Here is a 25,903-nt window from a genome sequence, read left to right on the forward strand (position 1 = left end):
AGTGTGTAGAACTACTGATGGCAACATTTTGGATGAGAAAGGACTTAACTGGGTTTTCAATAAATGAAATTAATTCATGCATTTACCTCTCCTTACAGTTTCCCAGAGCTCAACTTTGATCAATTGAAGTAAAAATATAGGATGGCTGAGTAGAATTAATTCCCAAATTATGGTGGATCTTACATTTAATTTTTGTGCATTTCAAATAATAATGAATTTAAACTCTATGTTCTTCTAGTGGTCAACTATATGATAGAAAATAGATCTGTCTAGTTAGAAGTGCTATAAAAATATTAATGCAAACAATAGATCCTACTTCCTCCATGCTGCTGTTCCAACTATCCTCCATTCCCACAGAGACCATGACAGCAAGCAAGAGATCCTCTGTCACAAAGAGAAGGATATGCTTTGGCTTGCCTGCCAACTGACAGAAACAAAATACACTTGTCTTTTTGTTCTGTGCAGGAAGCATCACACTCTGTATTAACATTTCTAGTGGAGTACAGGACAGGATCCAGGGGTGCCAAATACAGTTTCCCAATGGCACAGACAAATTTTTCAGTAAAATGAGGATTAAGGAGAAAAGCAGAATATTTTTCAGATTTCTATTGCTACAGAGGTCCTCCACTGGGGTGTCTAGGCAAACAGTAGGAGTGGCACGTTTTGAATGACCTTTTAAATACAAAAATGATGTAATTTCAAAACTATAAAAAGGAATTAATGAGTGGACATTAAATCTAGTTTTGACTACAAACCATACAGGAGAAAAATACTGAGGGACACCTGGTATTAAGTCAGTTGTAGAGTCACTGCTAATATACCTGCAAAGTGGAAAACAATACTCTTCTGCCAGGAATTCTTGAATTACCTGTGCTTTCTCTTATACTCCTACCTGTATATTCGGGTGGACAAAGGCAAGTATAGTTATTAATTCCATCCACACAAGTGGAATTGTTTTCACAGTCATTGTCTTCACAGTCATCAACATTTATTTCACAGTTTTCACCTTCAAATCCGTCTGCACAAGTGCACCTGTAATACAAAAAACCAAACATGGACATTTTAGGTGAGGAGTCCAGACAAGGAGTTCTGTAATTAATAGAATTACATTAGAATTATAATATTCCACAACAGAAAATGGCTGACATAATGTAAAAAGCCCTTTTATCAAACAATCCCAAAGTAGTTTTTGTATTTTAAATTACAGAAAAATGCTTCTAAAGCCATATTTTAGTCTTCAGTTAAGGACCCTGCTAAATTAAACCACAGAGCATTCACTTTGAAAAGCATTCTTCATTTACATTGTAAGATTATATTTTTTACGGAAAGTGATACAGTTGGTTTTTTAAGGTTAAATACATGGAAAATATTGTGGAATCAGCAATTAGTATGTAATAGTAGTTTTCCACAATCATTCAGTTAAATGCACCAATATAAAACTCTCGTTAATGTACGTGCATTCATATAAAAAAACAAAGCCTGCATAAATTCTACAAAGCAGTAATTTATTTTTTTGCTTTTAATCATATTTCTGCAAAACAAATACATCAAAATAGATAGTAAATGTAGATGTCACTCAAACATGACTACACATACATTTTCATGTAATTTGCACTACCTATAATTTCTGAAGCTTTCACTATGAGATTGCTTTGATTTTCAAAATATGTAGTGTTCAAACAAATAAATGAAAAAGATCAAATTCTGAGGCATGACTATGTCAATTTAAATTCTTGAGGCATAGTATTAAGATGTATACACTTAATTTTTAATAGAAGACCATTTAATCCTTGGGCAGAATTTGGATTAAAAGTAAGAATAATGTCATAACGAATTGCAGGATAATGAATTGTATCTTTGTGAAGTGTCATTTCTAACAAGCTTGAGGTGTAGATTATTAAATGACTAATAATCTCACATAAGAATGCTAAAGAACTTTATTTCATAATTCATGAAGTACATCTGGAGTAATTGTACTGTGTGATTAAATAACTCAAGATTAAAAATGCTCACAGCATGTTTATCTGCTGGCATAGTGAGTTTCAAATGAATCATTAATTTTCTGTTTCACTGGGATTTGCATTTTATCATTTACATGCTGTCTGTTGAAGTAATACACACAACAACAAATGAATTATGAGATTTTTTCAGCAGGGATCTAGCTAGCTATTAATTAACATAATGGAGTCAATACTAGGCTGTCTTGACCTGATATGCCTCAACAAATCACAGTCATTTGTTATTGTTTTTAACAGATTCAAAGCTCTAGAAGCTTTCCAAGGATGGCAACATGTTCTGAAAACATCCGAAGTGCTAAAATCTGCCTTTGTGGTGCTCTTACCAGCACACCTAAAGATTAACACCATTAGTCTACCATACAAATCTCAGTAGTTTTCCATCCTGTTATTACAATTAAAAAACCTACCAGAAACCATCTTTTTCTCCTTCTTTCAAATGACAAGTTCCACCATGCTGGCACGGGTTACTAATGCAAGCATGAATGGGAATATCACAGTCTTGACCCTACACAGGGAAAAACAATTATAATGTAAGAAGAAAATACACACACCAGTGGAAGGGAGACAAAGAATACTTAAAGGTTTTTAAGGATAACCTTACATTTCAGTGAGTTTTTCTCCTCTTCATGTAGTACCTACCTTGAAACCATATGGGCATGTACATCTGTAGAAGTCAACTGGATCATTATTGCAGGTTCCATCATTTTTACATGGATTTGATAAACAGGGATTACACTTCGCAAGAATATTAACATCCACAGGCCCTTAAAAATACAAATTGGAAAGTCAGAAACAAGCAACTATTAGTTTACATTGGACAGGATCTACCTGACATGTTGTTTTAAATTTTCAAATATATATTTTAGACTTTATGGTGTTTCTATGTTAATGAAATGCTGAATTGTCCTTCATTCTTTTGATGCAACAAATATGGGATTGGATTGGATTTTTGGTTTAAGTACCACTTTTTATTTTTTGTTAAGGAGCTGACATCAAAGTGATTCCCATATTCCTATCCTCTGAAAGCTGGAGAGTTCTGATCCATGATAACTACCTTACCTTTGTATTAACAAAATGAAGAACACAATTTCAGCTTTTGTTTTGTTATGGTGCAGGAATTGCCAGTGAGAAGTGGGCTATCACAGTTTTCAATCCTTCCCATGATGGTATTACTGAGAACACTTCTTTAAACGCATTTTTACTGCAACATATTTTTTATCTGCAGGATCACATAGATGGCAAAATGAAATGGTAGAATTACTGTAAATTCCTTGAACATCCGCAAACTGTAATGTAAATTGCATTGTCCAGGCTATCTCACTATAAACAGCTCTATACTGTGTCTTCCTTATGGGTCAGCTACAGTTCTGTGCATTACTGTGTTGGTTGAGCTCACAAATCACATAGACTGTGCCTCGAACCTATGTGCAAGTGAAGAGTGCAATCCATGCTTGCAGTTCAGCTTCTTCTATTAATGATTATAATGAAAGAAATCAGAAATGGAAATTGACAAAACTGTAAGTTTTAGAACCCAAACTTGAGCTTTGATTTACACAAATCTTATCTCTGTTATACAGGTATTTTTTAGTGGGTTTTTTTTTGTTTGTTTGTTTTTTCTCTGTAGTTTCCCAGTTTTACAGCCATTTCATGGTGAATTTTCAAGTTAGGAACCTTTTTTGTTTTTTGGGTTTTTTTTGCCAAACAACTGAAGAAATAACTGGCTACTTGTTAAAAGTTAGAAAACACCTCTGTATGAACAATGACTAATTTTCATAATTTTTGTGAAGTTTGATTACTATAAGAAAAAATGGGTGACTTTGACAAATGCCTATTAAAAGAATGAAGATACATTCTCTATCACCAGCTCTATGGCCTGATGACAATACTGCTTCAGTTTGATTCAGATTTCCCCTACTAAAAAAAAGCTCCAGTTATCCACAGATGAACTGCACCTTTGAAGGAACAAGCTGATTTCTTCTAAAGGGGAAAAAAAAAAATCCCCAACTCCTGGGGCCTATTACAGCAAATGCCTGATTGCTCTGTAACAGGTTTTACACAAAATGAGCCAAACTGCAGAGTTTTCAAAACTAAAATGGCTTTGCTTAGATATCGGGATTTATTCTACTTTTAAACTTAGATTGCTTAACTTTCTTATTTTTCTTTGCAAAGTAATCTCACATTAATTGTAAAGGAGCTGGCCTGGAAGGAAGCCATGTGATTGTAAGGATCCAGTAGGGAGTCTTAGACAAAGAATGGGTGACCTTTTAATTATTTTTCTTTTCAATCTGCAGTTGCTGGTATCCTTCTGTGTCACAGCTTGCAAGCAGAACATGGTAATGTGTGATGAGATGCTTACTGCCAAAGCCATAATCTGTAAGGAGCATTAATTTTTTTTTTTCTCTTCATTACGTTATTTTGAAAGAGAAATCTATATATTGTCAAAGTATCTGTTAGATCAGCACACAGGAGAGGCTGAAAAGTTTAAACAAACATCACAGAATCAACATCTAGAAAGTCCTGACTGTACTCTCTACTATTGCTGATTATTGAGTATATTAAGAGGTTCTGTGAAAAAAAAAAATAAGTGAAAGAGGCACATACACAAATATTTGTAATACTTGCTGTAGCCTGGGAGTCAATCCTTCCTTCTATTTATTCAGAATATTACATCCTCTTTTCACTTTTCATGCAATTAAATGCTAATTAATTGGCACAAATTAAAAAACATTCAGTAACTAAGCTTTTGTTCCCAAATGAATTAATTTCACTTCCAAGAGAGACAGACAATGAGAACCTAAGTCTCAACAAGGAGTAAGCAACATTATTGGATTTTGTACTTCATTTATTTCAAATGAATATATATGTAGTATCCAATATAAATTAATATTTTGATTTCTCATTCTTCAGTTGTAAGATCAAAAAAAAAGGTAAAGGTAGTTTTGGAACCTATTTTCATTTTCACTATACTGTTCCTTTATTCTTCCTGCTTGCATGTGTTAAAAGACTTGTATACGAAAAACTTGTTTTATAACCTTTTGGTTAGTTTAGTTTTTCAAATTGTAGACATCTATGTTCTTGAGTAAGCCCTGAGGAAAAAAAAATTCTTTTGTAAACTGAGAAAAACAAACAGTATTTTATTGACATAGATATATACATATAGCTAAGGTGTTTCAAGAAAAAATAGGACACAAACTGTCTCAAACCAACTTTTGAGAAAAACTTTGAGCTCTGACATTTTTTGACTCCTCTCTCACATATGGCCTCTAAAATAGTATTTACACTGCTAATGAAATCACCAATTTTAGTACGATGCAATGGAAGTAATAATTTCATTTAGATAACTCAGATTTTAAACCCAGACTTTTGAAATAAAAAACCTCATACAATATACTAAATGATGAATACCATGAATAATCATCTGTAAATTCATCACAGGGGAAAACAAACAGTACATGCGTGTCTTGGGAAAGAATTCTGCTTGAGGTACACAAAAGGAAGGTCAGAAGGTCTGTTCTTAAGCAGATCACCCATTCCAGATCTACTTATAACCTTACCTGGTATCAGAAAACCACAAGGCCCTGGAATCTCTAGAAGCAGGGCAAGGATGATAAAGAGGTAAAACATTAAGAAGCTGTTAGAGGCCACATTAAAAAAAGGAAAGAAAAAACCCACCCACAATGTAGAAAAATAATTGGAAGAAGAAAATATTAATGGACGATTCCTGCAGTAAAAGAATTCATAAAATTAGAGTAAGGTAAAGTGATTTTGTTGAGCTTTATGACTGAGATGAGACTTCATTGTAAAATGCCATTTTCACTGGGAACTATTCACTATGTAGGTAAAATTCAAGCACCCAATTCATTATCAATTGAATCCACAGATAGTGATAAGAGAGAATTACACATTACTCTTTTCCTGTAAATCCATATACAGTAGCAGACCATCAACAGATATTCTGAAAACAGCCCTTTTATTCATAGGCAAAAATGTTGGTTCTAATAGAAACATAGCATCTTCCTAATTTCTATTATTCAGCAGTTCACTTTTAAGCAAAAGATAAAATCACTTATCTTTGAGCAACAGACTCAAAATGCCTTACAGGGCCATCATGTCATTGAAAAGCTCCTGATTTGCAATCTGTAATTATGATCATCTTCATAGGACAGTGGCAGGAAAATTATTTTCTTTCAAAGGTATCCGTAACACCAGATCTCCACTCTTGGAAGTGAAACAAATACACAGCTCTTACCCTGTGCAATTATATAAAGGATCTTTTCTGATGGGCAAGAGGGAATAAGATATAATTTCTGATTGTCTGACAGAAATATAACAACGATGGCAGATGTGATACAGTTTGTAAAACTGACAAAGCTGGAAAATAACGAAACAGGTTCCTCATATCCATGCAAATATTCCTTCACTTGTATCCCTATGACAGTGTGCAATAAAAGCATATCTGCAATACTGTTCAGTGGATACTGCTAAAGTAAATGATCAGACTGGCCAGCAAATGTCCTATCTAAATTGAGACTAAGAGACTTTGCAACAGATGAGTGTCATATGCAATGAACACTGCCATGACCTCAGAGATGTAGATGTACTGCTTCGAGAGGGATTTCAGAGGGAAAAAAACTCACTGGTATGACAAGTAACAAGAGGAATTCCAGCAGTAATTATATTAAAAAAAAGAAAAGTTTTTTGACAGGAAGTCTAAAGAGACTGAATAGATTAAATATTCAGTAAAGAAAACTTTGGATAAGACAAACTCTGACAAAGTCCCACTGCTTTTCTTTTTTAAGAACAAAATGACAAAGGGATAAAGTTCACCTTTGAAGATACTTTAAAAGATGAATAAGTCAAAACAGCTTCAAGATTACCTAGACATCAAGAATAAGTTTCTTCTACAAGACAAAAGACAATATCCATCTGATGCCTCAGAAATCACAATGAGCTTAGTAATGGCTTACAAATATAAGAACACTTTTTTTTTTTTAATTGGAGTTTCAAAGTTTTTAAATCAGGACCACAAAAAAAGAAATCACAGTACAAGCTTTCTCTGTTTTCAAAATATTTTAGAAGGGATAAATCAGTGGAATAGAGAAAAATTTAACAGTAAACAAACAAAATCCTTGCTTGATGTAAGCAAAAGGGTACTTTTCTAAGAAGTAATAGCACAGTTCAGAAAAAGAACCTAGGAATTAACAGACAATAATATAAGTTGTGATGCCAGCAACACTGGTACCAACATGGAGCTGAATGCCCTGAGACACTGCCCATTTAACAACATTTCAGATCAAGACCTCTGCAGTGGTTATCACATTCCTTTATCTACATTTATCTTGGTTTGGTTTGGTTTGTGCTTTCTTCTGAAATATCAGAGACATATCATACATTTAATAGCAGATTGCAAAGATTACTGATGTATTTACAGTTTTTTTCGTGAATAGCTTGCAGGAAAAACGTTGAGGGAAGTGTAGATGTTTAAACTCTATTTATGACTGAGGCAGTCCAAAGTACCTGTGTACACCCTGTTCTTCGATGTACTATGTACATCATGAGGAATACTGTACTGCAAGTCCAAAGACCTTTTTCTCTATTTATTTCAAAAGAGACAGGAATTAAAATCTTTAAAATAAATACATTTCCTGAATGGAACCAATGCCTATATCCTTAAGTATGAGTAGAAGTGAAAAGGCTGAGTTAAGATGTTATAATAAATGTATTTTGAGTACAAAAGACTCGTAATTCACAGCTCAACTATTTGTAAAAATTAAGAATTGACACTTCAAAGAGGAAAAAAACCAACAACAGTACCTTGGCAAGTAAATTTCTTAGAGGGAGTTGTGAGAAGAAGTTTATCTGCCATTTCTCCAGGACCAGCACAACGCGCAATACCAGGTTCTTTGTATTCTGATTTTACCCAGTCAGATAGCCACTGCATATTACAATCACAATAAAGAGGATTTGCGCCAATAGCCCTATGGAAAAAAAAAGACAAATAAAAAAGGGAATCAAGTTTTAAATGGCTGCTTTTTAAAAAAGAAGCCAGAAAACGGGTTGGCAAATACTATTCAAAACACAAACCTGCTCTTCCATGACAAAAATGCCTGTCACAGCAGAAAGTGATTGGATTTGGGTTCTAGATCAAGAAGTTATGGTTTTAGTAGAAACATAGTCCAGAAATGTAGATATTCTTAACAGAACTGTGTGATGTGTGAAATTTGGTGAGCTAATACCAACTAGCTCTGTTTCACTGTTGGTTTGTAATGGCGAAGATCAGCTGCATTAGCAGAGTGAAACTGATCTTGGGCAATTTAACAAGATAACAAGAATAGAGTATTTCTTCTGAAGCAGTCAAGAAAATTCCACAGAATTCTGCCCTGATATTTCTCTTTTTCAGTTTATGGTTCTCAGGCTGGTACAAACCATCTGTTTCTAAGCTTCCAAATTGGATTTAATTATTTCCTCTTTGGAGCTGTCTCACTGAACTCACAAATATGTGCAGAATTCTGTAAGAGTTTTCTGCTGCATAAGTAAATAAGACCACATTATCCTAGCTTTGTGGCAGTTACATAAGTATTGCTTCATTATGAAAACAAATCCATTTCTTTAAATAATTATCCTTGTGATTTTCTTTAATTAAAAAATCACTAGAGATCTTCAGAATTAATTTCTGTAACAGATTTTTAAGTGTTTATTTTCTCTGCTATAAACTGGAAATACTCTTAAAACTCTGAAAACAATGAGACATGTAGTTAATTTGGAGGATTGAAGCCTTGTGCTGTTCTGTGAAGATGTGCTCATGTTCCTTTCAACAAATACAGCAATCATGCACCTTTAACAGATAATCTCAACATGTGCAAGCACTATCAGATAGCTGTATTAGAACATCCTCCTTCTCCAGATGTTTCAATACTTTCCACAGCTTTGAATCAGTGGGTCTTCTAGAGATACAAGAAAGTCTTTGGCAAGCAAAGGCAGTAGGAACTACCAGAGCCAAAAGACTATTCTGCCCCACTGAGCAGAAAGCCCTCTCATATTAACTTTTTAATGCATTCAAGCTGTACTCAAGAAAATATACATATTTATCAGTCAGGCTTAAGTCAGAGCAGTTCAAAAAGGAGACTTAGTAACAAGGGAACTTCCCATGCAAGCAGAAACACCCAGAATTTGTCCATTCTGTATTTGCAAAAGTGGATGTCAGCCTGAACTAACACAATTGTTCTGCTAAAATCAAAACATTAGCAAGGATAACTGGTACCCATTAAGAAAAGAGTACCAGCAACAATCAAATCTATCCAAGTTACTGATATTTCATGCAGATATATTGGTTAAATAGTAGTATTTCAATGAATTATCAATTATTTATATTGAAAGCTTAATCAGTATGAAATTTCTGAGAGCTAAATGTAAATGGCCAATACTGAATGAGAAACAAATAATTAAGTTTTTAACAACCGCTGGTGTTCAGAAACTTAAGCCCCCATATATATCTAAAGGCAATAGTCTGCATACTCCTCAAAGTCTTAATTATCCAAAAACACCATGAGGTTTGCAGAAGGTACCTTGTTCTAATTTAGGTTCCCAATGAAAATTAAAAACCGGAAAACTATTGCCTCAAATTATGTTCTGAAATCAGATATGATGTGTTTAGTGTCAACATGATGCTGACAGAGAATCATAGAATAATTTTCATCCATTCTCACCTCCTGCACAAAGCAGGGCTACCTTGGCAGTCAGGGTTGCTCAGGGCTGTTTCCAACTGAGCTCTGAAAATCTCCAGGGATGGAGATTCTCCTGCTTCTTTGGGCAACCTGGCTGAAACATCCTCACAGTGAAGAATTTTTCATTATGTTCAATTGCATTTCCCTTGTTGCAGGTTTTGATGCTTTACTCTCATTCTTCACTGTGCACTTCTGAGTCTCCATCATTGCTGTAATCCTTAGAGGCTTGAAGAGTTTTAGGTCACTCCTTGGCATCCCTTTCTTCAGGCTGGATAAGCCCAGCTCCTGTAGCTTCTCCTTACAGCTCATTCAATCTAGCCACCTCCCAACCCTGCCTGCCCCTCTGCTGGACTTGCTGTAGTTCATAAACATCTGCTTTGTACTGGAGAAACTGGACACATAGTCCAGATGTGGCCCTAGGAGGACCAGGCAGTAAGGAGCGATCAGTATCCTCAATCCCCTGGCTGCTCACTTTCAAATTTAGTCCAGAGTGTCTTTAGCCTCCATTGCCATAAGGACACAGGGCAGACAAGTTCAACTTGCAGCCCAAGCAGAGGCCCAGGATTGTTCTGCTGAGCTGCTGCCAGCTCTCTGGCCAGTGGCCATTCTCTACACAAGCATGAGCTTCTTCCAGAGAACTTCTTTGCATTATGTCTTTGTTTGGTTCTATGAAACTGGTTAAGCATAACAAAAAAGAAAAAAAATACAGTATACCAGCTGAATACTCACAGGTGTGACAATGCTGAAAGATCATTAAAGGCCCCTTCAGGAACAACAGAAATATCATTGCCATGTAAAGACCTTAAAGAGAAAAGAAACACGGTAATATCAATATATAAAAAGTCATCAGGTTAACTTGGCAAATTTCATCTTTCAACAATTTTCAGCTTTTCACATATTTTTTTCTTCCAGTTCCACAGTGTTTCTAATGTGTTTTTTTTTTTTTTTTTTTTTGGTTTTTTTTTTTTTTTTTTTTTTTAACTATTACTGGTAGCCTACTTGTCATATTTGATTTTTTTTTTCAGTCTGGGTTTTCATAAGAGATAAAAATACTGTAATTAGTTTAAAATTGAAAAATAAAAGTTGATAAAAGTAGGCACAGTTATGCAAAGTAATGATTTGATTTAGAGATATCAGATAGCAAAAGAGTTTCTGATTTTTTAGGCATCTCCCTGAAATTTGCAATAATTATGTTCATATGATCCTTTTAATCTTTTGTGGATTCATAGAACATACAGACATTGACTATTAATAAAAGTATTAACATTTTTGTCTGAATCTGATTATAGGGGTATAAAATGAAAGATTTCATTAAGCATCACTACTGGGAATAGTGATATTTCTTTTGTAGAGAACCTGCTGGTTTCACCAACCACATGATGTTCAACAAGGACAGGTGCTGGATTCTGCACCTGGAATGGGGCAATCCTGGATGTAGGTTCAGACTGGGGAATGAGATGCTGGAAAGCAGTGCCAGGAAAGGCACCTGGGCATCCTGGTCAATGGGAAGTTGAATATAAGCCAGCAGCACACTGGCAGCTAGGAGGGCCAGCCCTGTCCTGGGGGCATCAGGCACAGCATGGCCAGCAGGGCAAGGGAGGGGATTGTCCTGCTCTGCTCTGAGCTGGGGTGGCCTCACCTTGAATATTGCAATTTTGGGTGCCACAGTATAAGAAAGATAGGAAGCTAATACAGAATGTCCAAAGAAGATGAATGGTGGTGTGAAGAGCTTTCAGAGAGCTCTATGAATGGGGGCTGAGGTCACTTGTTCTGTTCAGCCTGGAGGAGACTGAGGGGAGACCTCATTGCAGCCTGTAACTTCCTCATGAGGGGAAGAGAAGGGGTAGGCACTGATCTCATCTCTCTGGGGACCAGTGACAGCACCCAAGGGACTGAAGCTGAGTTCGGGGAGATTTAGATTGGATATTAGGAAAAGATTCTTCACCCAACCAACAGATAGTTGCTGGGCACTGGAATAGGCTCCCCAGGGGTCACAGCACCAAGTCTGATGGAGCTCAAGAAGCATTTTGGCAATGCTCTCAGGCACATGGTGTGACCCTTGGCAATGATGCTGTGCAGGGCCAGGAGTTGGACTCAATGATCCTTGTGGGTCTGTTTCAACTCAGCTCATTCTGTGGTTCTGTGAAAAATATCTCTCCTTTTCTATAAATTAATTCATTTACATGAATATCTAACAAACACAGAATTACAGTTCTTGAAATTATCCATATTGTTATCGAATAACTGAAGTTATGAAAGCATACTTAAATAATGCCATGCTTTAGGTATTTAGTCCAAACAAGTATTTAAATGGTTATAAATGATCCATATGGAAGCAAAAATTACATGTTCTGCTGTGGACTTTTGAAAAGGAATTTTTGCAGGCTTTCTTCTTAATGACAAGCTGAAACTGTAAATGAGACTGACTGTTTTTTATTTTCCTGTGTCCATTTTTGTGCCCTGTCAACCATGTTTTTCCTAGTAGTAAAATGGAAAATTTTCTTGCAATCAAAAAGTAAAATTATTGATTTTCAATACTTAATCATGACATCATGGCTTTGGAAATACTCCTACATTAAATAAAACAAGATAAAGAAATTTACTGTTGGAATAAAAATATTCAAAATTCAAATGCAAACCCCCCTGATATATACTGAAGGAATTTATGCGTAAGGCATTTTTGCTAGACTTAATGCTTATAACAAGGAAGAACACAACACAAAAAAAAAAAAAATACAGCTGCCATTAAAAATCAGAAAACTAAAAAGTGCATGTCTTAGATTTTTAAGGCTACATAATTATCACTTCTGAAATATTTGATAGGTTTTATAATCTACTAACTTTCTATGGTTCTGCTACCTTCTGTACACAAATAAAAATTAATGAAAATAGTAATGATTAAAAAATAATACTTACAACAACCTAAGTGATTTCAACCCATCAAAAGTCCGTGCAGGAATACATCTTAGGCGGTTGTAACTAAGAATTCTGAAAATATACAAAATGCTGTCAGCAAGTGAATCAGTTATTCAGTAAACTATGCAGAGCATGACCAAAATCAGCTTTTGCATACACAGGTAGTTAGGAAACAAGTTATTTCACAGCCTCCAAACCAAGCAAGTTTTAATATCAACTAAACACCCTTTTTTTCCAAGACAAAAAACCCCACTGCAATGCTTCCAAAGAGTCACTGTTACATGTTTAAACTTACAAGGTGAGCAGCTGAGTCATGTTGCTGAAGCTCTGATTAGAAAGAGTGCTGATTCTGTTGTTACTTAAATCTCTAAAAAATAAATTCAGAAATTCAGACCTTAAAGTGACTGCCCCAGTCCCAAAACACTGTAAGTTAAACAGACACATTTTCATTAGTAGAAGTAGTATTATCATTGATATAACTATTTAAACCAGCACATGTTTTTATTTTCACATGCCATATACAAGCCCAGCAAGTGTTTAGCTTGATGAATCAAAAGCATTCCCATTTCACACAGAGGAAAAAGCAGCGCAATGCATTCTAATACAATAGCAATGTTCATCATGCTACCAAGTTAATAATGCAATCCTTCATGAACTCAAGCACAAAAATGAAAGTAATGTTTTAAAGTGGAAGTCATTCTAGTCATGTCCCTAATGACACCTAAGTAAATATCATTTAATACTCTACTTAACACTTACACGATGAAGACATCAAAGCCCAGAGCTATTATTATAAAGAACTTAGATTTACAGTAAAAGCCTTAATGTCTTTGTTCAAAATTCTAATGAATAAAATCTTAAACATAATTATGATGGAAGCTGTAGTGGTATGCTGGTAGCTTCAAAGATGCTGCATTAAATGTGAATACTGTCTGTTTTTTATTCTCATATTGTGCTTTACTTCTCATTTTATGTTGACTATTTCAGTATGGTTTCATGTATTTTGTGGTGAAATACTGCCCTTCTTTTTTGAGGGAACCTTGATATATCAACTTAAGAGCACTGTTGAATAGCTATGCAATATCCATATTTCCCCACTTGAAATTTTCATGAAAGCATTAAAGATGACTTACTCATAATAAACATATTAGGCAACTATAACAGAGAAATACATTCAAAACAGAAAGAAAAAGAAAAATAAACAACTTTCTTTGTTAATCTGGAACTCAGGAGACTTGCATGTAATTCTTTTTTTAACCACAGGATTATGTACAGTGGTTTCCTTTTCCAAACACAGCTGAGGAACATTCTCAACTACATAACAGTAGTATGAGTAAACGTACAGAAGACTTTAAAATAATGTGCCCTGCAGATCTCATAAATGGAGACTGTTGATACTCCTTTGTATTCTATTTACCATTCATCAATTCATAACTTCCCTAAACTATTCACAAAGATTTCCTACAAGTTCTACACAGGATAGACTTGAAAATATTGCAAGGGTTTTTTTTCCTGATATTATTTGAAAAATCAAAAAAGTTTTGAAAGTATGGGTTTTAAAAAATTTGTGACTGTGACTTCTTTTGTCTAACATGAGGTAAATTAAGGAAATCAAGTTCTTGTTTTTGAATTGTGCTAAACCCAGTGAAAAATGAAATTTAAGGGATTATGTTACTCCCCTCCACTTTTCATTCTGATTATAATGAAACCACAAACTTCCTTCAGAATGTAACACAGTTCAGCCTCAGCTGGTATAAATTTTTATAGTCCTAACAAAGGCCATGGAATTACAGCTGGGATTACAGGCATTTACATCTACAGTCTTCTTGTTTTTCCTCACTGTACACTTAAAAGGTACAGCAATCATATTCAAGCCATCCATGAGGTAGAGGTAATAAATTTTAAAGCAACTAGTGTTTTGCCTAAAATCACATAGTGAGTCAGCAATAGGCAGCAAGGCATTTTAGACAAGCTCTCCTTGGGTCATGAAAACCATATACTGTGGGAGAAACAATTACCCTGACTTTAAAAGACCTTAAAAGTCTCTTTTGAGGTCAACTATTATTTTTGCTTTGTTATTTTGTGATGTAATCATTGGAATAAAATACCCATGCTCATAAAAGGTGACTGAGCATATTATATGTAGGATGTGATGAGTAGAATAAAATATCTTCACTTATAAAAAATGGTTGGGTATTTTCTGAAAGATGTGATACATTTTACAGGCTTTTCTTACAAATAAATTCAGGTATAATTGAGTAAGGTATTTTGTTTTGCTTTTACTTCCAGTAGAGAACATTGCTTTAAACTACTTACATGAGTGTCAAGTGCTTGTAGTTGGAAAGCTCTTTTGGAACAAGGGTAAACTGATTTCCATCCAAATAACTAAATCAGAAAAATAAAACAAAGAGCATGATGTATTTCATTAAAATAGGAGCAACTTCATCCACTAATCTCAGAATCCAACAGTAAAGTTAATAGCAAATGAATGCGTACTCTTCCATTTTATAAGAAAACTTGCTTACAAATTTTAGATTTTAGAGATAAAACTGAAGATTTGTAGCCTAAGATTCAAATGTTACTGTATGAAGTAACACAATAAAAATATCTCTTGCATTATAGTATCTATTATTTCAAAATGACTGCAAAATGAGCTCTTTATCATCTCCATTTCCCACATACCTACAGAGGAAGGGTACATCTGACTTCTGCAAATTACATTAAGTGTGGATTTTTAGCTAACATGGAAAGAAACAGACTCTGGCATTGCACAGGTAGTCATTTACACTACAAACAACAAGGTATGGTTTTAACTCTAACAGCACATTCATTTATCATGCCTGTGATTCAGGTCACCTTTCTTAATTTATCCCTGTAAACTTCATGATACATCAGTATACCATGCTACAGTCCTATTCCTGCAGTATCTTAGTGACTGAGGACAGTAATCAATTACCCTTCACTAGAAAAATTAGATATTTTTCCACCCTCTCAGTACGTTCACAGCTCCTGTATTATATTGCTCGCTCTTCTTCCATGCTCATAATTCTCAGTAAGAGACCCTCTCATCCTTAGAGTTAATGGGTTCTGAGCTATCAAACTGCACTGGCATCGGCGTTACAGGCAGAGGAAGGTAACAAGCCTTGCCTGAAAAGCTTCCAGTGTGCAGCCAGATATAACAAAGTGCAAGTGGAGAGGTTCTCCATGTAACCAGGGCAAGTAGTTTAGAGATTTTAAGAAGTGCTGAAGTTACCTGATGGTTTGAAATGAAGCACATAGTGGTAAGAAGATTAAAGGTCTTTGCTTCTCAGCTGGGGAAAATGACTTTGCTGATGGTGGTATTACTTATGTTTCCTGGAACCCAAGTGGAAACTACACCCTCATTATCCCTATACAAAGAAGATATTTTTGCTATCCAATTACTTGCAACATGCCTGAGCTCAGAGCAGTCTTTGACAGAGACATTTTTAGTTTAATTTTGAGCTTAATATCTTTACGTATGCTGTAGCATCTTTGTAAACTTCAGTCTTGACTAAATGCAGGAGCTGAAACACAGTTAAATGTCACAAAAACCTATCTTCATTTAATCAAAAGGCAGTCTTTCTTTCTCCCTTTTATTTCCTTTGGACTATGACTTTCTAGGGCTGCTTGCCAAAATATGTCTTGACAAACTTTATACTTACACTATGGTAATGGTGGTGAATAGAGCATGGGCTTATGTAATTAATTATTTAAAAACCCCCAACTTTTAAAATTTCTGAAGAAGTATTCTGAGGACATTCTTTTATCAACAGATATATTAGGTTATATTACTAAGCTTCATTAGAACTGAAGTACTACAAGTATCCACTTGCCTGATAAAAATTCCTTCTTGTTCAAACGAAGCAACAATTGAGATATTTTATAAAACACATGAAGAGTATGTCTTAGAAGAGCCATGCATGATAATAAGCAAGAAGAATCAATCAGTGTGCAACTGTTAACAGGAACCACCTCCATTATTCTTTTGAAAAATACGCTGAATTGCATGCTTAGACACTAAAGCATATAAAATTGGAAACAAATGAATTTTCAGTCACTGGGGTCCATTTGCAATTCTGAAAGTATCTCTCTTTAGCTGCTTTGTTTTACATTGCATTGATGACCTGAGGAGAGAGTTTCAGCCCCTGATCACCTTTTTTGCCTCCACTGGACCCTCTCCAGTAACTCCTTGTCTTTATTGAACTGTGGAGACCAGAATTGAACAAAATACTCTGGAAGTGGCCTCACAAGTGTTGAACAGTGAAGGCGGATCACTTCCTTTGACCTGCTGATTACACTCTTCCCTAATGCACCTCAGGACAGAGTCCAACTTCTGGTCCTGCTCAGGACAGCTCCTAGAGTAAAACCATGTGCCTGAGAGCACTGTCCAAACACTTCTTGGATTCTGGTAGGCTTGGTGCTGTGACCACTTTCCTGGGGAGCCTGCTCCAGTGTCTGACCACCCTCTGAATAAGAACCTTTCTTCACCATAATTTCACTTCACACTGAAGTGAAAGTGACTGGTTTTTAGTAACCAGGGTGAACCCTCTTGCCCTTCTTAAAAACTGGGACATTTGCTAGCTTCCAGTTGACTGGGACCTCTCTAGATTACCAAGAACAGACAGAAATCATTGAGAGAGGCCTTGGAATGGCATCAGCCATCTCTTTGAGTATTTTTGGATAAATTTCATCAGGCCCCATAGACTTAGAGAAAGCCAGAAGAAGCAGCAAATCCTGTGCAAGTTTGGGGTTGGCTGGGTGTTAATCATTCTCACAGTCACAGTCCTCCATCTCAGGGCATTGGGACCCTCAAAGCTGATCACTGGTACTGAAGACCTAAGTGAAGAAAGCATTAAACATCTCTGCTTTGTCTGAAGACCTAAGTGAAGAAAGCATTAAACATCTCTGCTTTGTCTATGTCTCTGCTTGTGAGGTGACCATATTCATTGAAAAATGGACCAGTGTTATTTCTTGGTTGCTTTTTGCTATTACAGATATTTTAAAAAGCTCTTTCTATTGTCCCCAGCAGTACTAGCCTGTAGTTATAATATTTTATGAAAAATCCCTTGCTAGGATTTTTCCCTCCTGGGAAGCTGAGGAGCCTCAGGAGAGAAATGTAAACAATAACTATCTGCTGCTGTGGAATGCAACAGGTGCATCTTCCATTGGTCCATGTAGATTGTTTTCAATTGATAACCAATCACAGCCACCTGTGTCGAGTCTGTGAGCAGTCACAAAATTTTGTTACAGATTCTATTCTTGTTCTTTCAAGCCTTCTGCTCAATCTTTTTCTCCCTATTCTTTTAGTATAGTTTTAATGTAGTATTTTAATACAATATATATCCTAATATAATAAACCAGCCTCCTGAAAACATGAGTCAGCGCTCCTGTCTCCACACATAGGGCATCAAACACTGCACTGGCCAGCTTCAGCTCTGATTGGGCCAATTTTCTTCCTACAATGATGACCAGCACCTCTGTATTCCTCCCATGTCACCCACTGGATGTACACTTTTTATTTTTGCCTTGGCTCCAGAAGACCCTTGCTTAGCTGAGCTGGCCTTCTGCCTCACCTGCTTGGCTTCTGACATTTTCTAATTGCTTGCTCTTTAGCTCCTAACAGGTGGTACTTAAAAAGTGACCAGCATTGATGCACCTCAGTACCTTCCAAAGCACTTCCCATGGACATCTTACTAGCTCCCTGAGAAGCCTTAAGTCTGCTCTCCTCATATTCAAAATTTCAAAGTTTTACTGGCAATTTTCCTCTTGCTGACAGAGATTTTATGACCACTGTGGCCAAGACAGGCACCAGATGCCAGTTTACTCACAAGAATCTCTTATTAGACAGGCAACAAATCCAGGAGAGCAGCTTTCCTAGTTCACTCCCTTAGTACCATAAAGACATTGTTCAGGTTTTTTAAATCCTCAACACAGATGAAGGCCATTGATTTAAAGGATTAAGGTGCTTGATTTAGAGGTAAAAAGCATTGATTTAGAGGTATAAAAAACATGTTCATTATGAAAACACATTCATATTATTATTTTATTTTTGCTTTTTCATGTAATTGAACTTCATTCCTTTCTAACCAATGACCAGATATTAATCAGATTCACTGTTGCCCTTAATTTAACCCACTGTAACATGATATCCACACAGTTATACAATGGTTCAGTGCTGGGGATATAAAATCTGAGAGTGATTACAATTTTATACACATATATTTTTAAAGCTTTTCAGTAACAGGTAGTTCTTAAGAGTGGTTTGGGACTTACAAAGCATTGCTAATTCAATCTTAACCTCTGTTTTCTCAAGATAATGTAAAAGTCTTTCTAAACAGTGGATTAACAAATTTCAACTCATCTACTAAATTCAATTCTTCATTTTTTTTCCCCTCATTCTTGACACTGACAATAAAAATCTGACATTAATTTTCATAAAAGTGAAAAAAAGCAGGCCACTTACAGTTCAGTCACATCTTTTGGGATGCCCTTAGGCAAAGCTTTTAGACCTTTGTTGCTGCAGCGAACTACCGTGTCCAGACAAGTACATTCTGCAGGGCAGCGGGCCAGGGGCGAACAGCTATTGTCATCATTTCCTGGTTAATAGAAACAAACAGATGCTAACATTGCTAATAAATGTCTCTTCAGTATTAGCAATAATAGCCCACCAGGATTTTCTTCAAGCCAACCTGATATTTCAGCATTATATTATCTCAAGGTAAGCAAAAAAAATTACATCATCTATGTAAATAATCATTCCAAGAATTTACATTTCAGGTGATGCTTTACTTAGTACAATGCTGTTTTACTAGGTAAGAATGCTATTATATGGAAAAAATCATTAAAGAAAGAATAAACCCTGAAACGAAAGACAATAAACTTAAAAAAGTATTAAAAACTGTCTCTCTAAGAAAAAAGATACAGCCTTGAAAATTGACAAACCAGTAATGCAGTAAATGGCAGCATGTGTGAGAGATGCAAGATAGCAGCATTTCTTTTAATTAAGAGTTAATGATGCCACAAGATATAACATGTCATGTTATTTGATCAAGTAACCTGAAAGTGTGCTTGATTCAAGCATTGGTGTTTGAAAATATTCTCATCTGTACAACAACATTTGATCAATTTTTTTATACTATTTCTAAATTATTAATGACAGTACTGAAGATAGGCAAGGAAAACTTTTGAAGCCATATATACAACAGACCATGCTTGCTGATTATCCAAAATTGGGTGGAAAATTTTTCAAATGACACAGAAACTGAGCATGAAGGCCTTTAAAGTGCAATACTTTGGGATCTATGGGATTCATGCAGCTATCTGTATGAGAGCTGAAATTATAAAAGGTTCAAAATTTAATTTCCTTACCATCATCACATGTAAAATCCTGAATTGCCACATCCTGGATTGGAATCTCTTTGAGGAAGTAAGGTTTTTGGCAGCGAGGATTCCCTGTCACAATGCGTTTCTTCCTTAGCCAGTCTCCAAGCCATGCGAGGTGGCAGTTGCAGTTGAAGGGATTGGCCAAGAGGTTTCTGAGAACCACAGGAAAGTTTATCTGAGATGATACCATCCTTTCTTCCTAGGGATTCTACTTCTATTTTAAAAAAAAACTTACCTTAAACACTGTTCTTCAAAGAATACTGTGTGTAAACCATAGGTGGAAGGAATAATTTAGGCTCTGTGTGGTGAATCTTGATACAACTTGTTTAGAAATAATTTAAAACTGTCCATGACCTGACCTAATGTCAAGCCACTCTATACCAATAATGCAGTAATTCCATATAGAGATGAAGGCTGATTACTTTACATTATTAGCTTTAACCTGACAACAGGCATTCCATTAATTTATCATCTCAAGATTTCCATCTTTTATTTGCTCCAGAGAATAAATTTCTTTTCTGAAGTGACAGCTAAGCTGATTACATGCCAGTTACAAAAATGAATTTACTTCTAAAAACCTCACTACTTTTGGCATCTCCTTATTTCAGCACAAACATATTGACAATTCCATTATTTATAAACATGTCATCCTTAATACGCAAAATTAGTAACTGGGTGCAAAGTGTCACTTTTCTTGTGAAAGGGGGATTAAGTATTTTCCTGAATGATACTACCTACAACCAGCACTTCTTCATGAAACTGAGTAGCACCTTTGCTTATTCTTTTAAATTTCCTTAAATCACATCAAATTTAAATTAAAATTAAAAATTTAAATTAAATTTAAAAAAAGGATGCTTCTTTTTATAGAAAATGAGACTGAAGCTTCCTTATAAAACACATATGAATTAAGATTCTCAGCAGGCCAAGGAAATTTAAGCTAGTAATTGGGTGGCACAGGGCAGAAGGACAGACAACATGGTAATCTAGCCAGCTGTGACTGTGTTCTGCCTACCCAAAATGTGGATTTCTACCCTGGTTTAGATAAGTGGGCTTCCATGAGGGGTGCGAGCAGGATATTTTTCCTGCATTCTTAGACACTTCTGGAAACCAGTCTAATGCTGGATCAAAGAGCACCATGAAAACATACTCTTCATGTTCCCAAGATGGTCCAGAAAACAGAATTTCTCAAAACTGCCTCTGTAAAATGCTTTTATCCCTGAACTTTACTGAGTGCTGTGAAATCACACATCAAAGTTTTAAGGGAAATGCCCCCAAAGGTCAGAGATGTAGATGTGGTTACGGTAAAAGACGAGCGTGACTTACAGCGTAGAGAGCGAGTGCAGCGTGTCGAAGGAGCCGGGTGCCACAGTGGTGATCTGGTTGTCATACAGCGAGAGCAGGCGGACAGAGCTCAGTCCTGTGAAGCTGTCATTTCCCACACAGCTTACCCTGTTGCTCCTCAGCATCCTGAGAAAGAAGGATCAGCATTTTTCAGCTTAGCCTGGGCAGGGACCAGGGCTGAAGCAGCTGCTGGAGTGAGGGCCATGAGGTATGACCACAAAGGGGCTGCTGCCAGCAAAGGAACCACCAGTGCAGTGACCCCTGTGCTGCCTGTCTGTAGCCATGATATTATGAAAAATCCTTGGCTGGGATTTTTCCTCTCCTGAGAAGCTGAGGAGCCTCAGGAGAGAAATGTAAACAATTCCTATCTGCTGCTGTGGAATGCAACAGGTGCATCTGTGATTGGTCCATGTGGATTGTTTTCCATTGATGACCAATCACAGCCACCTGTGCCAAGGCTGTGAGCAGTCACAGGATTTTGTTATTCTATTCTGTTCTATTCTTGTTGAGCCTTCTGAACTCTCTGTTCTAGCTGTTCTTTTAGTATAGTTTTAATGTAGCATTTTAATATAATATTTAACATAATAAATCAGCCTTCTGAAATGGAGTCAAGCCTCGTGTCTCCACACGTGGAGAGTCCTCAACACCTGTCACCTCACAGAAGAGACTGAGTGCAGTGTGTGTGGAGTGGGCTGGAAGAAAAAGGGTGGGTGGGTAGGTAGGTTTCATAAAGGCAAGGGGTGTTTCACAGAATCACAGAATGGGTAAGGTTGGAAAGGACCATTTGGAGATCATCTGGTGCAACCCTGCTCCAGCAGGGTTCCCCAGAGCTTTTCCCTAGAGAGTTACTCAGGATTGTGTCCAGATGGCTTCTGAGTACCTCCAGATGAGACCACACAATCTCTCTGGGTAACCTGCTCCACTTTTCCCCTAAGTGTTCAGGTTTTTTTCTTTTTCTTTCAATACCAGCAGCAGTAATTATGAATTTTTAATTGACAAGAAATTAAACTGATTGAAATTCCCCAAATCAAAAAAACACAGCAGCCTTCTCTTCAGGTTTCAAAGGATGATGACTTCAGAACTGCTATTTATACAGAGTAGAGGCTTGTACCAGCTTACCTCCTTTCAGGTCCCTTTCACTTCATTTTTCTTAGGACAAATTCTAGAAACCACTTCTACTGCGTTGAAAACCATTTCATTCAAATGAAATCAGCATTCCTCCTCACCATGACTCTGAGACAGTACAAATTTCAGAATCCTAAGCTATTCTAAAATCTCTCAAATTTCTATAAAACTTAAGAGCTTTGAAGTCTGTTGTTCTCCTCTCTGTCCACCAAAAGATGGTAATTTCCCCCCTTGCTCTTGTCTAGGACTAGCTGCTTTAAACAAATTTAGCAGCTTTAACTGCAAGGTTAGAAATTGTAGATGTGATTTATTTAAAACACCTAATGTCTATGGACAGCTGAAATCCCAAAGACTATTTAATGTTGGCTCTGGTCTGCAGATCAGAAGGACAGGCTCTCTGAAGCAGGCCAAGATGCTGTAGATTGTATAAACATCTTTTTTGAGTGGAAAGAAATAAACTGCTTCTTGGAAAGAATGAAATGAGCTCAAGCTATAGTGCTTTTAATCTTGCCTTCACTGTTGAAATGACAAAAAAATTACTTAGGAGAGAATCATTTCTCACATTTCAATACACACCAGAACAATTTCTTCCTCCAGCAAAATTTCCAGTAATGGTTGAGCTGAAATGAATCAGATTCCCTTACGTAAAATGTGTAATTCCCATGCAAAATCCTGTTACTTTGATGATCATTCCCATTTCCATTTCTGAAGTTGGTTGTTTACCCATTCTTAACTGCTTCATTGCTTTAGAGGACCCAGTATACCCATAGTTAATAACTAATAAATTAGTATAATGTGTAACTTCTAATAAAATAAGAATAAAAACCAAAATATGCTTGAATAATCCATAGCTAATTCTCCAAAATATTTTTTTTTAGGACAGATACAATATCATTCTCAAAAATACCTGTGAGAAAAGAAGAATAAAAACACACAAATAAATATACTTACAGTGTTTTGAGACTTTCTAGTCCTTTGAACATTTTGTGTTGAACACTTTCCAAACGATTACTTGTGAGCAATAGTTCATTCACACCAGAGGCTCCATCAAATGCTCCTTCTTCTATATCTGTAATCTTGTTATTGCTCAGGTTTCTATTACACATTAACACAAACAGACAAGAACTGAGGGGATTTTCTTTTGTAAGTGTCCTAAATTAACTGTTAAATGCTGCAGTCTGAATAAATTCCAAAAAAGACTTAGAATCTTAGTTTTCCACTAAGCTTGGAAAAGACCTCCAAAATAATCAAATGCAATCTTGATGCAATAGCCAAGTTGTTGTGTAAAAGACCACAATATAAATACATCATTCAACTTCAAACCAGTAAAAAAAATTTCAATGCCCTTCTAATTAGGGAAGCAAAGATTTTTAAAGTAATCTATGGAAGATGATTTTTAAATAATGGCAATTACCCAAACTATGCTGCTGCCACATAAGAACATATTTTCCTAATTTTTAATCTTATCAGTAATTATATTTTTTCAAGCCTCCAGACTTTTTAGCATTTTTAGATGAATTAATAAGAAAATTATACTGTATAAGTACAGCACGACTAACCTCTGATTTATTGTATCTTGATAGACAAATATAAGAAAACAGTATAAACAGCAACATATGTAAAGGAAATGTGTGAATATAAACAGCACATGAAATTTAATAATTTATGACATTAGTTAGAGAGGACAGTTTATAAGCAAGATAATTGCATGTATCTGCAATTTTCCTGCAAAGTGGATCAAAATGTAAGGAAAATGACCTAAAATATTGCCAAAATACTCAGTGTTTACAATTTTAGTTGAAATATGGAAATTACATCCCAAATGTGTAGTGTCTGTACTATATATACACAAAAGCAAACATATGCAACAGCACACATTTTCTTAAATATTTTTCATATTAGTGCCCTTTTGTTTTGTTTGTTTCATGTAATTATTTACACATTACAGCAGTACATAGCTACACGTTAAATAGTGTTATAATACACTACTGATTTTTAAATAGGTCTTTAAAACTCTTTAAGACAAAGTGAATGGAAGTAAAGCTAAAGACTATTTGATGGAATTAATGGCGTTGGGAATAAAATCAAACATTATTTGCCGCAATTTCTAGAACAGTGTTTAAATCATTCAAAACAAGAAAGATGATATTTGTTAGGAAAAAACCCCAGGAAGTTGTAGCTTAATCTTCAGTGCTGACTACTCTCTCTAGGCTAGCTGATATGTAACCTACACCTTGCCTGTGATGAAGTATACAATCATGTCATCAGTTAGGTGGGATAGGACCTTTAATATCATCAAGTCCAAGCATCTAATCCAGTACTGCAAAGTCCATTACAAAAATGTATCCTTAAGTCTTTTAAATTTCTCCAGGGATGGCAACACTACCACTTCCCTGGGTGATGTGTTCCACTGCTTGACAGCCACGGAGAAACCAAACTAAACCTCCTCTGCTGTGATTTGATATAATTTCCTCTCATCTTGTCACTTGTCACCTGGGAAAAAAGGACAGCCCCCACCTCACTGCAACCTCCTTTCAGATAGGTGTAAAGAGTGATATGGTCCCCACTGAACTTCCATTTCTCCAGGCTAAACAACCCATTTCCTTAGCAGCTCCTCATCACACTTGGGCTCCATACCCTCCAGCAGCTTTGTTACCCTTCTCTGGACTCTTTCCAGCACCTCAATGTCTTTTTGGTAGAGAGGAATCAAAAACTGAACAAACTACTCAAGAGGTACCCTCACCAATGACAAGCACTGAGGGACAATCACTGCCCTGGTCCAGCTGGCCATGCTATTGCTGATACAGGTCAGGTACCATTTGTCTTCTTGGCCACCTGGGCACATGCTGGTTCATGTTCACCTGGCTGTTGACCAGCATCCCCAGGTCCTTTTCTGCTGGGCAGCTTTCCAGCCACTCTTCCCCAAGTCTGAGCACTGCCTGGGGATGTTATGACAGTGTAGGACCCGGCAGCTGGACTTGTTGGATCTCATACCGTTGGCCTTGGCCCACCTATCCAGACAGTCCAGATCCCTCTGTAGACCCTACCTACCCTAAGCAGATCAACACTCCCACCAAGACGGTGTCATTTGCAAACTTGTGGAGAGTGAATTAAACATCTCATCCAGATAATCGACACACGTATCAAACACAACTGACACTGAGCCCTAGGGAACGTCATTTATGACTGCCTGCCAACTGGATTTAACTTCATTCACCACCCTCTGGGCCCAGCCATCCAGCCATTCTTTTACCCAATGAAGTATATGTCTGTCCAAGCCGTGAACAGCCAGTCAAACCAGGAGAATGCTGTGGGAAATGGTGCCAAAGGCTTAACTAAAGTCGAAGTAGACAACATTGACAATTACCGCTTTCA

General features: G+C 36.3%; 1 protein-coding gene across 4 annotated transcripts in view; it reads right to left on the reverse strand.

Annotated features, from left to right (window-relative positions):
- Nucleotides 1-25,903, reverse strand: part of SLIT2 (slit guidance ligand 2) — a 258,466-nt gene that overhangs the window by 31,447 nt on the left and 201,116 nt on the right. For all 4 annotated transcript variants that reach the window (XM_041402669.1, XM_041402671.1, XM_041402672.1 and 1 more), the window contains 12 exons: nucleotides 23,480-23,623; nucleotides 21,386-21,529; nucleotides 20,048-20,214; nucleotides 19,143-19,275; nucleotides 14,975-15,043; nucleotides 12,954-13,025; nucleotides 12,659-12,730; nucleotides 10,472-10,543; nucleotides 7,833-7,996; nucleotides 2,658-2,782; nucleotides 2,426-2,523; nucleotides 893-1,032 (listed from right to left, as the gene is read on the reverse strand). In XM_041402669.1, coding sequence (XP_041258603.1) covers nucleotides 893-1,032; nucleotides 2,426-2,523; nucleotides 2,658-2,782; nucleotides 7,833-7,996; nucleotides 10,472-10,543; nucleotides 12,659-12,730; nucleotides 12,954-13,025; nucleotides 14,975-15,043; nucleotides 19,143-19,275; nucleotides 20,048-20,214; nucleotides 21,386-21,529; nucleotides 23,480-23,623 — 1,400 coding nt within the window. The remainder of the gene's footprint in view (nucleotides 1-892; nucleotides 1,033-2,425; nucleotides 2,524-2,657; nucleotides 2,783-7,832; nucleotides 7,997-10,471; nucleotides 10,544-12,658; nucleotides 12,731-12,953; nucleotides 13,026-14,974; nucleotides 15,044-19,142; nucleotides 19,276-20,047; nucleotides 20,215-21,385; nucleotides 21,530-23,479; nucleotides 23,624-25,903) is intronic.

This window comes from Onychostruthus taczanowskii, unplaced genomic scaffold (genome assembly GCF_017590055.1).
Source record: "Onychostruthus taczanowskii isolate IOZ18803 unplaced genomic scaffold, ASM1759005v1 scaffold2, whole genome shotgun sequence".
NCBI lineage: Eukaryota > Metazoa > Chordata > Aves > Passeriformes > Passeridae > Onychostruthus > Onychostruthus taczanowskii.